The sequence below is a fragment of the Camelus dromedarius genome, chromosome 8 (genome assembly GCF_036321535.1).
Source record: "Camelus dromedarius isolate mCamDro1 chromosome 8, mCamDro1.pat, whole genome shotgun sequence".
NCBI lineage: Eukaryota > Metazoa > Chordata > Mammalia > Artiodactyla > Camelidae > Camelus > Camelus dromedarius.
This window is the reverse complement of record NC_087443.1, coordinates 68,947,631-68,964,770: the sequence shown is the minus strand read 5'-3', so window position 1 is coordinate 68,964,770 and position 17,140 is coordinate 68,947,631. Positions and strand designations below refer to the sequence as shown.

At 51.9% G+C, this 17,140-nt stretch overlaps 1 protein-coding gene across 4 annotated transcripts in view; it reads left to right on the top strand.

Moving 5' to 3' along the window:
* Positions 1 to 17,140, top strand: part of AFAP1L2 (actin filament associated protein 1 like 2) — a 91,096-nt gene that overhangs the window by 57,537 nt on the left and 16,419 nt on the right. For 3 of the 4 annotated variants that reach the window (XM_031461803.2, XM_031461804.2, XM_064488454.1), the window contains 3 exons: positions 5,669 to 5,743; positions 7,111 to 7,205; positions 12,745 to 12,835. In XM_031461803.2, the coding sequence (XP_031317663.2) occupies positions 5,669 to 5,743; positions 7,111 to 7,205; positions 12,745 to 12,835 (261 nt within the window). Of the gene's footprint in view, positions 1 to 5,668; positions 5,744 to 7,110; positions 7,206 to 12,744; positions 12,836 to 15,432; positions 15,517 to 17,140 lie in introns of all 4 variants that reach the window. The other variant, XM_031461805.2, reaches the window with a different exon arrangement.

Here is a 17,140-nt window from a genome sequence, read left to right as displayed (position 1 = left end):
CCAAATCTCCTCTTATATGGACACCATTTATATGGGATCAGGGCCCACCTCAGTGCCTCACTTAGCATTAATTATCTCTTTAAAGACCTCTCTTCCAAATACAGTCACATTTTGAGGTATTCGGGGTTAGGACTTAATTTATGAACTTTGAGTGGGACACAGCTCAGCCCGTAACAATAGTGCAGGAGTCGGGACGTGAACAGGAGCCCAGAAATCTCTGAACACTCAACACAGTAGCCCATGAATGAGGTTTTAGGCAAAGTGTTTTCAAAGCACTTCTCCTTATGGTTGACAGTAGGGAGGTGAAAATAAACTGGTATCATAACAGCTAACGCTGCACTGCACGTGTAGTAATGAGCTTCATGTTCAGGACACCCCATTGAGGCTGGTGCTGTGGTTACGGATGAGGAGACTGAGCCCTGTAGAGTTTAAATAATTTGCCCAGTGACACACAGCCCAAGGGAAAACAGGAAAACTTCGTTTTAAGACTTCGTACATCACAGAACCCTGAGTTCACTGTTTTTTTTCTGTCTTTTTAATTGAGCTAGATTTTATACCCAGCCAAGGGCTCAGATCTTAAGTAGTTAATTCAGTGAATTTTGACAGCTGTCCACACCTGTGTACCCACCGCCCAAAATAAGACATAGAACATTTCTGTTGTCCCAGGGAGTTCTTTCTCGCCCCTTCCCAGGGTAAGAATGCCTCCCCAGGGCAAGAATTCCTCCCCACCCCCACCCCAAGGCAGCCACTGTTCCGATTTCTCCCACCACAGATTAGCGTTGCTCAGCCTAGAGCTTCATGTAAATGGAATCGTACGGTTTGTGCTTTCTGTCTGGCTGCTACCAGGAGATTTTTCCATCTTGTGGATCGTACCAGGAGTTCCTTTTATTGCTGAAATGTATTCCATTCTGCAAGGAGACCGCAGTCTGCTTCTCCATCTACTTGCTGATGGACATTGGGGTTGTTTGCAGATCTGGGCTATTATGAATAATAAGGCTGCTTTGCACATCCTTGTATAAGACTCCTTGCGGACATATGGCTTCATTTCTAGCCCAAACTTTGTTTTTTTTTAAAAAGAAAAGCCTTCTTGTGAAGTTGTAACAGTTTAGGAGAGTTTATTTTTATATCGGATGTTTGAGGATTCAAAATGGTATTTTGGGACAGTAGGGACCCTAAGAGGGCATCTCGCCCATCTGCCTCGCAGTAGGAACAGCCCAAACCCGTGCCAGGAGAAGGAAGTGCACCTGCTTTGGCCATCACGGTCAGGAAATCCCCCCGCTGACCAACCTGCATCTCCTGGGCTGCATTTCAAAGTCCCTTTTCCTTTTCTTTGTCCCATGTAGAATTAGTCTCTATTGTCTGAATATCAGAGAAGTCATAAAGCTGGAGCGTGTTGCTTTATGCCCAGTGGCCTTCAGTTCGGGCAGAATAATCCAGCCCCCTTAGCCTTTCATCAGAGGCGGTTTCCCTGAGCCCCTTTGTTGCCTTTGCGGCTCCCCAGGCTCCTCCTGGCTTTGTAGTGAGTGTCTGCTGCCCTGCCCTGAGTGCTGGTCAGCAGCACATCAAAGGGGGGAAGGACACGTGGGAAATCCACATCACAGGGCAGGTAGGTGAGGGAGGGACGAATCACTCCACAGAAGGATTCATCGGTGGAATCCTTTCAAAAGCACACTCCCAGACCGTTTAGATGTGCTCCGACTTGAGAATGTTTAATGATAAAGAGCTCCTCTGTTGGAAATTAAAAAAAGCACCCCTGTGATCGGTCTGACCCGTTGTCCTCGGTTCTCACCACTCCATCAGAGCCACCTGTGTGGGGTCCCCTTTTTGGTCTAGCTCTAGCTTGCTACAGGATGACCTTTGTTTCACCCCTGGTCTTGGTATGTTCCGCTTTTATAAAGGCAGACCTTCCCCACCCTTGGCCTCTGCAGTTTGTAGGGCTGTGGGAGCTTTTGAGAGCCGGTCAGGGGGCTCCACAGTGTGAACCGCCCCCCAGGGTGCACCCAGACCACTGATGATTGTGCACAGCCGTGCGGAGGCCATCGGCTGTCACTTCTGCCCTCCAGGTTGAGGCCCGGGGGGGAACAGCCACCGTGTGAGGACTCCCCTTTCTGGCCCCCTTGGCCCCTCTTCGATGGCGGAGTGCTAGTAACAGCAGCTGGCCTTTTTCGTGCACTTAGCACTTCCCCGCCCATCCTGGTGTATGAAATGGCTTGGACTGTGCCACCTCACCCACATGCCGAGGCCGTGGGGGAGTTACCGTTTTCCCCATCACCAGCAAGGGAACTGAGGCTCGGAAAGTCACCTGTTCAAGGCCCGTGGCCGGGAGCGGCAGAGCCCAGGGGACCTAACCCTTCTAACTCCCCTCATCTCTCCAGGTTCCAGGTTAGTCTGCACCAGGTTAATCACTATGCTGCACCGGATACAAGCCAAAGCCCCCAGAATTTAACCTCCCAGGCCTACCTCACTGTGTATCGTCCAGAAAATTAACTCAGCCTGACTGGACTTGTAGGCAGAGGCAGGCTGATCATTTTGAGATAGGCTTGGTCTCCACTGGCTGGGCCGCTGTTTACTCCCACACATTTGGGGTAGAGTATGACTGTGTGTGTGTGTGAGACTGTGTGTGTGCGCGCACGTGTACTTTTTAAACGCAATTGTCCATTTTCTGATCTTTGTTGTATTGCTGAATTTTCTCCTCTCTTGGCCTTCTGTCTAGATGGTGAAGTTGAGGCACAGGTTGAGGTCTATTTATTGGAGGCCTACTATTTGTTTCTGTCTTAACCCCCTGAGAGGGCCCCCCTATCCCCTGTTCAGAGACTCTGGGAACATTTCTGGGGCTGCCCCTGTGATAGGAAACGCTTCAAATATTCTGTCTATCCAACATGTCCCTCCTCCCTGCCCCTCACCACCAGCATCTTCAGACACGGGGTCGTTCCCCCAGGATCCACACACTCGCTCAGAGCACAAGGAGCTCCCCTTCCTACCACACCTGTGGCTGTCGTCACTTCCCACACACCTGTGCAACCACCCCATCCGTGTCTGCCTACCCCCCTCCCCCAACACGGTGGGTTCATGAAGGCAGAGACCATGTGTGTTTTGTTCTCTGCTGTATCCCCAGCGCCTAGCACAGTGCTGGTGCTTACTGCACTTCTGAAAATGAGTCAGGGAACGATAGAAAGTTCTCCCACCCAAGGCTGCTGCTTCCTAGACATGAGACAGCTCATCAGCCTCCCCTTCCCTGGGCCAAGTTCACAGGATTACAGTCCTGGGAGCCTCTTACTTACCAGCTGGATGGTAGTGGATTAGCAACACTGAGAATCGAGACCTAGTCAAGCAGAGCCTGCAGAGTGTCCGAGGAGGGAGGCGTGGCCTTGGAATCCGCCAGAGCCAGTTTTCTCTGCAGTTTACAAATCGCCATCCTGGGGAGGAAGCACCTGCTCAGAATCTAACAGTTAAAACAGTGACAGCAGTATGTTGCCTTTTTTCCCTTCTGCACCGAAGTGTAGGTTTAGTCACTAATAAGAAGAAAGAAATGAACACTGAACACTATTTACGTTTCTTCAATTCCTTTTTTGATCTTTATTTGTCATCAGAATATTTTCGTGTAGCTGTGGTTTGTTTGCCTCTGTATTCTGCTTTGTATTATTTTTACATTGAGAATTACTACCTGTGCCCATTTCCATGTGTTGACAGTTCACATGCTTTTTTTTTTTTTTTTTGGTTTTTTGCTTTTTTTGAAACATGATCCTTAAAACTGTAAGTTTTAGATATTTCTGTAAAACAGACGTAGAGCTACTTTGTTATTTTTCACAACTGGATAGTGTTCACTGATGAATGAACACTAATGCTCAACTAACCCCCTATTATTAGTGGGCATTTAAGTTTTGTTCTCTAAAAAAAAACCTTCAAAATATTACAGTTAAACATCCTCAAATAAAATTTTGTTTGCATGCTGGAGTTTATCTTCAGGGTAGTTTTCTGGCAGGAGAAATGCTAGGTTAAAGAATATGAACACTTTAAAACTAAGTTATCCTCCAAAATCACTTCCAAAATAGTTGTGCCAATTTACACACTACAGTAGTAGTTTATTTTTAAAGTCGACCTGTCACCCACGTTGATGGGCCATGGTGTATGTATTTCACCATTTTCCTATTACTGAGCCTCTGAGTTGCTTCCCATGTTTAGGCTGTCATTTTCAAACTTTGCTAGTTATAAGATCACCTTACTTTTCCAGATTCCCTAATATTTGAGTTTTATGTCATCAAAACCTTCAGTTAGGTAGAAATAGGCACTGTTTCATCAGTTATTTTGTATTCTGTGCAGACAAGGAAACCAAGGCACGTGGCTTAGGTGTTTTGCTCAGAATTACTGTTAACAGCGGAGCTTGGCTGAGACCCCCTCCACCCCCCACCCCATCTCCCGCCTCCCTCTGCAGAGTGCGTCCCCCCCCCCCCCCCGTGCCATGTTCTGGAGAAGGTGCTGATCCACACCCTCTGGGCCCCAGTCAGTGGATGAATACAAGCTGCAGCTAACTGGCTAAGTATGTTTAGACCTCAAGTTCCCTTTCTCTAAGCGGCTGCAGCCTTTGGTAAAGGGGTGACATTGCTGAGAGGTCCTGGCAAGGCTGCGCGCTGGGGCGGCGATCTCACAGGCTGATGGAGGAAGATCCACCCAGCCGTATCCTCCTCCTGTTCCTCTGGGCCCTCGCGGCTCCCTTGATGCAGGCCTCTTGGCCAGAGTCTGGGCGGTCTGTGGTGTGGAACTGACTGGTGTTGAACTGCCTCCTTCGCCAGGAGTTTGAATTGGGCTCCTTGGCTGGGTAACACTGTCTCCAGCCACTGGAATTGATCAGCCTCAAGTTTCTAGGAAATGCAAATTAAGGACCTCAGAAGAAGTACAGGAGGATTTCTAAGAGGAGAAGCACTAGGAAGCACTAGTTTGTCTGCAGGCTTCTGAAGAAAGGGTCCTTGGGGCATTTGGAGCTGTGTTAGAAAGGCTAGTCAGACCAGCTTTTCTCTGCCTAGACATGCACAGGAAAGTGACAACCTGTACAGAAATGTTTTTAAAGGAGAGGAAGGGCTGGGCCGCTACAGGGTAGAGCAGGTAGCTGCTGGTGCTCCAGGTGCAATTCCCAGCACACTTACCCCTCCAAACCAGAGCTCAGGCCTCCACAGTGGCACCCCACCTAGAGGACTGGGAGCTAAACTTCCAGATCCTCAACGTGACCTATCTTATGTAGCCATCACTCTGATTAGCCCATGCAGGTAATTCAGACTAGGATGAGAATGACTGATAGAAGTGTTTTACAATTTAAATGAAATGCTAGGAAAACCCAGAGAAATCTCTGCTTGGTGAAATATGAGGCAGCTCTTTGAGGTATGGGTGCTTTTCCACTTAAGACTTTTATTCCTAAGTTATTCTTTTGTACCCTCTCCTACCCTCCCCTCCCCCCAGGCTAGAAAACTAACAGTCAGAAACTTGACATTTCTTATTTTGGACATCTGTCAGTTCTTTCTATAGTGACTCAATGAAGTCTAAATATTGTATGCCTTTACAGGAATCCCAGTGGATGACAATGTCTCTGAGGGGCGGGGGAACACTGTTTCTCTCCAGAAGCCCTTTCCCTTCATGAAATCACGTGAAGCCTGTGTTTTCCATCTTCCTTCTGCAGGTTCTGATGAGGAGTACATTTATATGAACAAAGTGACCGTCCACAAGCAACAGGATGCCGAGTCCCAAGACAAAGGTACAGGGCTACTGCTGAGGGCATGGCCAGCGCCCGGGTTGGGGGCAGGTATAAGCCTTGGTCCCATCCCACCCCTCCTTGCTCCCAGCCAGCACCACAGACAGGCCTGGTGGAGTTATTTTTGGAAGTCATATTTTGGTTGATGGTATTTTGGGGTTGATGTATTTTGGGATGTTTCATCAGGCCTCCTCCTTGCCTCTTAAAGGTCTCCCGTTCCCTTCATGGATAAGGAATCTGTCCCTAAAATCTCTCAGCATTTCCCAGCATCATCCCAGGAATAGGAAGTTATAATTCAGATGTTCTAAGAAGGCAGCTATATATGGTGCTGATTCCACAGCCCCAGCTTTATGTCTTTTTGATAGAAGTCTGGATTTTATGTGTAGTGGCAGGGCGGGGAGGGAGGGTGGTATAGAGGTGATGGGGAGGAAATGGTGATGTCAACAGCTGCCTTAATATTCAAAGGTTTTGTTCAAAGGTGATCTCTTGGCAGAACATTTTATCTTCCATTGGAAGAACATACTGTCTTTCATGGTGTCTTCTGTCATGTTCTGCTTTCCTCTGAAAAGCCCTCGGGAGTAGGTTTAGCAGGACCTTAGGGAGGCCCAGAGGTTTGCGAGCTGCCTAGTTGCAGAGGAGAGGGGGTTAGAAGCCCCCTCTCCTAGCTCTCAAGCCTGCGACTCAAATGCAGAGGCTTAGTGAGAGGTGGGAACACAGCATTCCAAGGCTTTCAGTCCTGTTAAAGATTTCACAATGTCAGCCACTGAAGCTCCAAGGCCAGATCTGCCCAAGCCTGCCTGTCGCGGGCTGTTTAGGCCACCGGCTGAAGTGGTCAGGCTCAGAAGAGCCTTTGGTGCCTTTTCCTTAACAGCACACGGAGGGTCAGTGGCCAAGTTCCCTTTGTGGCTTTTCCACCTCCTGCCCCGCCACCAAGCCTGGACCCAGCAGAAGTCCCCCTGCAGGAAAGCAGCCACTGTGCCCGAGGTTGTTTGCCTTCCGGGGAAACTGTGGGGTGGACAGAGGTAATCACAGGGTCGGTCCTGAGAGCAGCTCAATATAGTGACCCCGGGCAGCTCCTCTGCTCGCTCAAGCTCTGTGGCTAGATCGTTTTGGACCCAGGGCAGGTGGAGGAGAGGGTGTGGAGCCTGCCAGAAACCTCAAACCAGTTCCTTTGGAGGAATCTGCCCTTGGCAGGTCTACCCTATTCTTGGAGGAAAAACAGCACTGGCCGCAGGGACGGCCTGCCTGGGTAATTAACACCTGCTGAAATAGAAACAGCAGGCTCAGTGACCTGACATTCCTGGATAATGAGCCTCTGCCGTGAGGCTGGGCGCCCCTCACCGAAGCCCCCTCCTGCTTGCTGCCCACAGCACCCGAGGAGCAGAACCCACTGACCAACGGGGAGCCCGGCCAGCACTCCTTGGCCCCTCAAAAGAGCCTTCCAGACCTCCCGCCACCCAAGATGGTAAGTGTGGGTCCAGGAAACCCCTCATTTCCTTGATGTGGGCCCTCTGCACTTCCAGCTGTCCCCACAGATGTCAGCCCACTAGGCTTCTAGCATTTCCAGAGCACCTCCTGTGTGGGGGGCCTGGGGCGAGGCACCGGGAGGGACAGAGACAAGTAAGCCTGCCTGCAGGTGACATCATTTGCTCAGTGCAAAGAGGAGTGGCAGTGGGAGATGAGGGGCCTCCTTTATCAAGTGCCACCATGTGTCCAAGTCTATGCCATGCTCTCCCAGCACCCTGTGAGTAGGGTCCTGTACAGCTGTGGTCACCAGCTCAGGCCATAGTATCTTTCCAATATGTAAATCACATCACCCTGCACTTCCTGCCTGAAACCCACCAAGAGCTCTCACTGAACATAGGGGAAAACATTCAGAGTCCTTCACGTGGCCCCAGGTCCTACACAGTCTGGCCCAGCTACATCTCCAGCCTCATCGCATCTGCTCTTTACTGGCCTCCCTTCTGTCCCTGGATTGTGCCACATGGGCAGTCCTGCCTCAGGGCCTTTGCACTTCCTGGGCCCTGGGTTTTCAATGGCTGCCACCTCCTCATCTCTCTGACATCCTTAGGCAGACTTTCCCTGGCCTGCCCTTGTGAGGGATCCCACCTCTGTGCCTGCCCCAGATACTGTAGGCCCCACTGCCTGGTTACCCCCTCTAGGTTTATTATCTGCCTCCTGGATCAGATGTAAGCTTCCTGGAGCAGGGATTGTGTCTCTCGTTTGCTGCTTCATGTCCTGTATCTGCTCATAGTAGGCCACACACATATATGTTCATGGCCAGCTGGATGGGATTATGGAATCCTGCAGACCTGGGTTCAGATCCCAGCTCTGCCAGGTACTAGCTCCTTGACCTTGAGCAAGTTACTTAGGGTGTCTGGCCTTTTGTTTCCTGGTGTGAAAGGAACATGAGCATCTGTCTCCTGCGATTGATTGTCTTGTTCAGTGGGCCGAGGCTGGGCGTGGCAGACTGTGTTAAGTATTCAGGGAGGTGAGGGGTAGCATTTACATTTTATAGGTGAGGATCTGGGAATCAGCAGGTTTACAATGTCCCGGTGTCACACAACCTTGAAGTGGCAGAGCCAGAATTTGAAACCAAGTTCTTTCCACTATCAGATCTGGTTGGGGAGGCTTCCTAGAAAAGGTGTGAGGCAGGAGCTGGGAAGGATTTCTAGAAGGACAGTGGGACCATAGGACTCCATGGTCACTGAGTTCCTACCAAGCCATCCTTCACCAGACCCCACACCGGCCCCTTCACTCATGCTTTCCTGGGAGCAGCAGGGTTCTTCACAGCTGGTAGAGCAGGTCTGGGGTGCCTGGGCATCCCACCACGGGAGACCCCTCGAGTGGGTGACAGCTGGGGAACACCCTTCATCTCAGGCTGAGTGAGATCTGATGGACTGAGCCAGAGTCCCTGTGTACCCAATATGCCGGTGACTGCTAGGCTCTGCCCACCCCGTGCACACAAACATGGTCCTCCCACCACCTGTCACGTGCTATGTCTTTTGTCACTGTTTTTTTTTCATATGAAGACACAGAGGCTCAGAGAGTTAGAACAATTGGCCAAGGTGCCACCACTGGGAGGTAGCAGGGCCAGGGTTCATATGCAGCTTTTTGGTTTCCAGGCTGCTCTGCAGCCTCCTAGACTTCAGCTTGTCTTTTTAGCAGAGTAAAGGTACAAGTTTGTCCCTTCTAGCTGCAGACTCCCCTCCCCTTCAGCCCTAGGACTTGGGGGAGGGGAAACGGCCCCTTAGCTCCCATCCCACTGCAGCCAGTGTTCAGCTGGTGGGAGGTGCTATGGTTTTCTGGTGTGTCTTCAGCACCACTCACTGGGTGGCTGGGGAGGGAAGGTGGCTGCTCTGAGCCAGGGCTGGAAATTTCCTATCTTGAATTCAGTGTCTGGTTCTGACCAAGGTGCCTTTGGCTTTGGTGCAATGGGAGTGACACTGCCCGCCCCACCTGGGGCAGCTACTTACGGGTCACACCTGGCAGAGGGTCATTCACCAGGCAGAGTCTCCCAGGCACTGACTTGCTTTGGATGTCGGGGTTTTACAAACGTGGTGGTGGACTGGGGGGCCTGGGGCCTGGGGCCGGGTTGTGGTTGTAGACTGATCAGGTCACAAAGTCCTGGAAGCCCCGGGACTCTGGCTGGCTCTTACTGCTCCCTCGCCAGGCTCCTGTGAACTGGGTACAGAGGCCCCAGGGGATCCGGTATGTGAGACGCAGGGCACAGTGAGGGCAGGGCTGTCCCCGAGGGCGGACTCCCCGTGTCAGCTGTGTCTGCTGGCCGTCGGGGCCTGGAGAGGCTTGAGAGGAACCTGGTGCTAGAACTGGGTAAGTACCACCCAGGAACCCCACAGTCCTGGGGCGGCCTCCCAGACGTGTGGTGATGGTTCCTGTGGACACACTCCAGGCCCTGGGGAGACTCCAGCAGAGCGAGCGGACTTTGTAGTCTCCCTTCCTGGTGGAATTTCTCTGCTGAGAAGGACCTTCTCTAGGTCCCTCCTAATTCTGTCCCGGGCGCCTACCCTCACCCCAGGGGCCTTCCAGATGTGGAGTGAGGAAGGGAGGGGCGTATCCCGGGGTGATCCCCTCCCTGGCCACATGCGCTTGCATCTGCTCCCCCTCGGGCCTCCTCTCTGGTCAAGTCTGGCCGAAGCAGCTGTAACTCTTAGTCCAAGACCCCTAGAGGAGTGACGTCAGGGCAGAGGGGGAACCAGCTGTGTCATCTGGCTCTTTCCAGGAGGAGAACCAGAGCAGAAATAGTTTGGCGGGGAGGGAGGGAGCATGGCAGCCTGAGGTGACCCTGTGACCTCTCTCCCTCAGTCAGAGACCCGTATCCCTTCCCACCCTGACCCCAGAGCTTCAGGGCACCACTGTGGGTCATCCCGCTGAACGCCCGGCCCGAGGCTTGCTGGTGGCTTTGGCAGAGCTGGGTGCCTGCCTGGGGTCCTCCGTGCCCAGGGCTAGGCCAAGAGTGTGGCCTCTGTCCCAGGCTTAGTCCTGTCCAGCACGGGAAGGGGCAGCCAGGGGTCAGGAGCAACCTCATGGGTGTGGCCAGTGACTCAGGCAGCTGAGGCCCTTCCAGACTGTGGTCTGCACAGCCAGGTGCTGTGGTCACCATAGGGAAACAGATGTTTGCTGGCACCATTCTGCTTCTGGCTCACACAGCCATCTCCACCCCATCTCCCCTTTGAGGCCTGAACACGCGTTGGACTTCAGTGAGCTGATCTAGGGGAAAGCAGCTGACTCCACAAAAGACGGTTACCCTGGTGGGTCTGGGGAGCTGGGGCTGGATCCACTAACCCCCTCCAGGGACCTTCTACGGTACACTCTGGGGTGGGTTGTTCAATACTGCAAGGATGCCTCAGGTCACCTTGCCACCCTTCATCCCCAGCTCTCACGTCTAATCGAAATCAGAATTGGCAAGCACCGCCCCTGACCGAATCTCTGCACCACCTGCTTTTGCAAGTAATGTTTTATTGGAATACTGTCACGCTTGTTCACTTATGTGTTATTTATCGGTGCCTTTGCATGACAATAGCAGGGCTGAGATCAGAGACGTCAAATCCTCAAATGGTCTGCAAATCCCTAAGTACTGACTCTTGGCTCTTTACGGAGAGTTTGCTGACCTCTGGCAAATCATGCTGAGCAGGGTGGCTTTCTTCCCTGCCCCTTCCTGTGAACCCTCAGAACATTATTTCCGGTTTTGAAGTCCCATCTCTTCCGCATCTTCATTGACCGTGTACCACCTTCATCATCACAACAATGCTGCTAATGAAAATAATAGTCTTTTCTTCTGAATCTCGAGAGTTTCGGATTGCTTGCTCCTTTGACATCTGATAACAGGCCATTGTGTCTGTGTAATTACGTGATTCTCCTCTAACCTTGAATCCTCAAAATGACCCCAGTACTGTTCCTATTTCACAGAGAGGGAAAGTGAGGCCCAGAAAGTCTGTCACCTACCCATGGCTAAGTCTGTGCATCCCTAAAGCCCAGATTCAGACGTAGCTACATCCACTCTAAAAGCCAGATAAATGGATCTAGATGCCAGGCCACAGAAGACATGGCTGTGGGGAGCCTGGTTTTGGTGAAGCCCTGCAGGAGATTATTCTGCCCTGAGGGCAGCTGGGAGTAGACACCCTTGTGGCCCTTGCTGAGTACTGACTGTCCCATGGGGACCCAAACCCAGGCTGACTGCCTCCCACTATCTCCTGGGCCAGGACCAGGGAAGCTCCCTCAGTCAGAGGTTCCCCAGATAAGCTCATACTCAAGGCAAAGGTTTCTAGATCCCTCCCCTTCTCCTGTCCGTCTTCCTGGTAGGGTAGGGAATCCCCAGCCGCCCAGGGGTCTGTCTGAGCCAAGGGCCTTGCCTCTTTTATGCTCGGCGCTCCCTGGGGAGCCCAGGCCTGCTTCTCCTGTGCGACGCCCAGCACGACGACTTCTCAGAACCAGGAGTGGGAATGCACATCAGCTTTTACCGTTTCTGTTCTCAACTCACTAGGAACATTCTCCTGGCCCTCCTTAGGGGCTTCCTGATGCAGAAGGACATGGGAGACCTGCGAGGATGGCTGCTTCCACGTTTATGTCCTATGTACCGTCATATTCATGCCACAGTTGACCTCTTTTGTCTCCTTGCTGTTGCTTATAAGATGACCTTCAGAATCTAGTGCCCATTTTACAGGCAGAATTAGGGAGGAGAACGATTTCATGCTCTGTGCTTCTCCGTGGTTGCCTGTGGGCTTTTTTTCATTCTACTCAAATTGTGCTCACTCACCCTCACACCAGGTGTAAGGAGCTCCAGGTTGTCTTTGAGACTCGGCTCAAAGATCCTGTCCCCTGAGCATCTTTCCTTGAACCAGAATGTTCCTCACACCCTCCGGGTATGTGGGGTCTGGACCTCGTCTGTTACAGCGCCATCCACGACGCCCTCTCTCAGGAGCTGTGAGTTTCACTGCCTGGTTAAGTCTCTCTCAGGACTGACTCCTGACCACTTGAAGGTTTCCCTCAGCCCGTCCATGGGAGCCATCCAATATCTGCCGAACAAATGATTGAACTTATTATAGGAGAAGTTTGGAATTTAGAAATCTGGTCCTCTTTCTCTGTGTGCCTCTGATTAGCCCTTGTCTTTGTAGAAAGGATATTCTCTTTAGAAGCCGTAATGGCCACCATGACAGCCTGACACCCCCTCAACTTTTAAGTGTGTTACGTTATATGTACAACAATATTGTGTGTGTGTGGAGTCTGAGCCTCATTTTGTGGAGGAGGAAGCTGATGCTCGGTGAGGTTAAGCAACGCACCCACAGGCCTTCAGCTGGATGCAAACCAAACAGCGGATGGGGTGGCTGACGGAGTCATGGTAACCTGTGTTCTCCCTCCCGGCTTGCTTGAGGTCCAAGCTGGGTATTTTTGTCTTCTGTTTCCTTCTCTCCCCACCCAAAGGGTTAATTCCAAGTTGTTCCCAGTATATCATATCTGAAAATGTTTATTTGTTCATACCGCAGATTCCAGAGCGGAAACAGCTTTCCATCCCAAGGATCGAGTCTCCAGAGGGTTACTATGAAGAGGCTGAACCCTATGACACATCTCTCAATGGTACATCCTGGGGCGGGGCTTGGAGGGGTCTAACCCCGTCCTGCGCTGATGCTGGCACCAGGCCCTCTGGTGGTGACTGGCACGCTTACCCTGGCTGGAGACACGGGGCAGCCTGGGCTGCCCTTACCAGAGAGTGTGGCCCGAATTGAGAACCACCACAGAGCATTTGGCCTCTGTCTGATGGGGAGCTGATGGGGTACTGCAGACCCAGCCCACCTGCAAGGAGGGGCTCCGGCTGGTCCAAGGTGCGCTGGTTTACTTGTGTGATGCTCTCTGTGGTCCCGCCTGGATGTTGCTGGATTCAGCACAGAAATGTGACAGAGGAGAGGTGTGTTGGTGCAGAGGCACGAGGCCTCAGAAGCAAGGCAAACGTGGACAGGCTGAGCCAAAGCCCAGTTCCCCGGTTCTTTCACTGGACTTAATAGTCACTGTGCTCCCAAGCATGCTTCTAGCAGTCAGGAACTCAGCAGTGCTGAGGAGTCAGCGGGACTCAGTGGTCACAGCACTTAGATTCTGTGAGAGGAGACAGACGAGAAATAAATGTAGGATGTGTTGGGTGGTGACAAGTGTTAGGATGGAAAGCTGCAGGGGCCGGGTTGGGGTGGGCTGGGGGTGTTACTTTAGATTGGGGGGGGCCTCTCTGGCAACGCGACCTTGGGTAGATTCCTGAATGAAGAGGGAAGTGAGTGGGGCCGATACCTGTGGGAAGAACTTTCCAGACAGAGAGCACAGTACATTCAAGAGCCCTGAGGCAGGCGAGCCCTTGGCATGTTTAGGGGCCAGTGTGGCAGGAGCAGGTAGGGTTGGCGGGGAGAGAGAGGAGATGGGGGCATAGGAGGCAGCTGCAGGCCTTGGTGGGGACTTCGGCTTTTCTCTGAACAGACCTTTTTCCAACCTTTGGAGGGTTACCTAGTGACCGACCTAACTTAGGTATTAAAAAGATGGCCTGTGCTATGGGGGCAGGGCTCACACTGGAGCTGTCTGTTCTCTGCCTGGTGACGTTGGAAATGCTCTTGGCGTGGGGATTCCATAGCACAGAAAGGCCTCGCAGGTTCTGGAAGAAAGAGTTGGTTGCAACGCTGCTCTCCCGGGCAGCTAGACTCTGGTCCTCTCCCTCTTTCTTACCTCCTTCTCTTTCCTTCATTCGTAAGGGAAAGTTCTTTGATAGTATAGGGCAATTTGCAGATGTAAGCGGTAAGGGTCCCTGGTGGTGGGAATGAACTTGGCTGAAGGGGGCCTTGTTGGCTCCATAAAGAACTGGACCAGGGGTGAGACGGGACCAGTCACATGGGATTCTTGTCCTCTTTCTTCACACTTGACCTACTGTCTGTGGTCCCAGGAGCTGTGTGGGAGGTGAGGGCCTCTTGGTCTGAGGGTATTTTATTCTAAGAGGCTGGCTTTGTGGGCAGACGTCAGCTTGCTTGTGAGGTGTTGCCAAGTCACCGACTGGACTGATTTCAGACCAGAACTGAGAGCGAGGTGGGGTTGTCTGGGCGCGTCTGGAAGGTGGGAGCACTGACTCACCCCAGTGAGCACCTCCATGCATCTTAAGCCCATCGCTCTGGGGTGTGGCCCGTGCCAGCTGGGGCCTGCCTCCCAGACGCTCCCAGGGGCCTGTTTGTGGGGCAGACACTTCATCTCGATACAAACAAGTGGTCACAAGGATCCTGGTGTTTGTCTCTCAACTGTGAGCTCAAATGAATTTTATCCAAGACTGAGAGGTCATCACAAGGTCATGTGGCAAGAGGGGTGGGAAGATGCTCAGTTGCCTTTTCTCTCCTGCCAGTGCTGAGGATGAACTAGGGGGAGCTGGTCACATTTGCCACAAAGAGGGGGCTTCCCCTGCAGTACAAGCTGGCCCGCCTTCAGTTCCCGTTGCCCCCCACGTCTGTTGAACAGTCGCACCAGAAGGAATGACCGTTGGGCTCCTGCCCCTTCCTCTGGTTCTTTGACCAACAGCGACTTTGCTGACTTCCTGGAAAAGACCAGTTGCTTGACTTCTTGGCCTATTTTCTCAGCACTGTCCCCACACTGCTCCACTGGGTCAGGGTCCCCTCTCTGAACAAAAGTGTAGTAAGTGCCCTGACGGCCTGTGCAGGGGCTAGTAGGTGCAGCCAGTTCATTGATGAAGTCTCCTGCTGGGGTACAGCCCCCTTCCGGTTCATAGTCACCCAGCGCACGTCTGTTTCTCACTCACAGAACGTTCAGTGGGCGTTACTGGTCAGCAGGTAGTTGAGATACCCAGGCTCCTTCCAGCCTGGGTTCGGCCACCCTCTGAGGCCACAGCATCCTCTGTAATGAGAGTGGAGAAGCCGCCTCGTGCTTCTTAAAGGTACCAGCCAGTGATGCCCAGTGCCTCTACCCACATTCCACTGGTGATAAGAAGTCACACCTCTGGATGGGAAGGGGCTGAGAATCATGTCCTTGGCCAGGTGGGGACCTCCCCTGACAACCCCCCACCTCTGATGGGAAAGCACGAACTTCGGGTGGGCAGGCAGCCATGCCGGCACGTCTCTCGGTGTCTCTGCATATGGGTCTGTCCCTCTCTTCATCTTGTCTCTCTTCCTCTTGCCTTTATGCTTCTGGATACCACGCAGGTCATTCTGGCCGATTTCCCCCCAGTGGAGTCCCCCGATGGGTGCAGGTGCCTGAAGGAGTCATTTACGCCACGATCACCTTGGGTACTGCTCGTCCCAGAGCTGGGACGCCAGTGATGCTGCGCTGCTGCCTGGCACTCAGGGGCAGGGCGCATGTCCCGGGGGGTGGCTGCCACCCGCCTCCCTCCCCTGTGCATGGGACCTGCACGTGCACGCCGTGTGTCATCCTTCCACAGACCCCCACCTGTGGCAGCCGAACAGACAGCTAAAGGATGCAGAGCGTGGCGTGGCTGTGCTCTCTTCCTGAAGACATACCCCAGGACACAGTGGGTGCTGTCCCCCTTGGGGGGGCAGCACAAAGGGGGATGGGATTATCTGAGCCTCCTGCCTGTCACTCTTGTTCATCCTGCGACCTCTAGAAGCCAAGTGTCTGTTTAAGAATATCCTACACTTATGGGTGTGCAGTGATGCCTCACAGAGATCAAATCGTTGGTACGTTTGCCCTAAATTTTCTCCACGCTGCTTCAGGTAGCGGGAGGTACTGTGATTTGCTGTTTTTTCTCAGCTTCCCCATCCCCCTGGAGGCAGATGGATAGAAGTTAGAATTCTCCGTGGAGCATGTGGGGCAACCCCAGAAGTACAAAACAGCAGGGAGATTTGGCCAGCTCATCACACAAAACTCTGCAGCCTCGCCCGTCAGTCTTTGTTACTGAAGGGTTTATCCCAACGGCCTTGCATCATTCTTACTTCACTTACCGTACAGCTAATGCAGTGCTGACAAGGACTTTTTTTCACAAAATCACCCTGATCCTACTGCCAAGCAAATCAACTGTTTTTTTTTTTTTTTTTGAGTTTTCCCTGTGGCCTTTCGATACTGATCTATTTGCATGTATAATTGAAATTGTGCTTTCTCGCTTACTGTCCTAGCTTTAGGACTTTCCCGAGTTGCAGGCTAATCCTCAGAGCTTTCATTGATTGTGGTTGCATGATTCGCTGGATGAAATCATACTTTGCCTCGCCTCCTTCTGCTGACTGCTCAATAGCATTTGAATGAATATCTCAATGCATGCAACCTTCCCTCCTTCCTTCCTTTTTAAAAAACTAGTTTCCTCGAATCAACTCCCAGGACTAAGATTGTTGGGTCAAAGGGTATGGATGTTTTTGTGGTTCGCGAAACAACAGGCTGACAGGTTGTTTCCTGAGGGGCTTGTGTTTATTTATGTTGCCACCAGCAGTAGGGGAGTTCAGGGTCCAGCACTGGTTAGCCCCATTATTTTCAATCTTTGCTCATTTTAATAGGTATAAAATTGTGAACTGTGCAACTTTCTTATTAAGCTAGGAAGGGGAGTCGTTACTACACTGCTTTTAAAGGAAACTGAGATTAAAACGTTCAAAGGGTTGTTTTCAGAAATATTAAAACAAGATAAAACACATTTTTATTGGTGTTATAGCTAGAATAACTGTAGCAGTGGTCTCTGTTTTCTTTTATTTCTAATGTAAATGCGGTTCTGTTTTCTTAGTGTGCAGGAGCCTAGCTATGCAGATAGTCTAAGCTTCCGGAGAAGAGAAGACCGGGAGTCCATGGCCTGTCTCTTTTCTGATGGGTAATGTGGAGAGGGAAGAGAGGCTTCATTCACTCTGACTCAAGGGGACAGATCCCATGTGTAGAAATCACAGGGAAACAGATGGTGGCTCCACCTTCTAATGG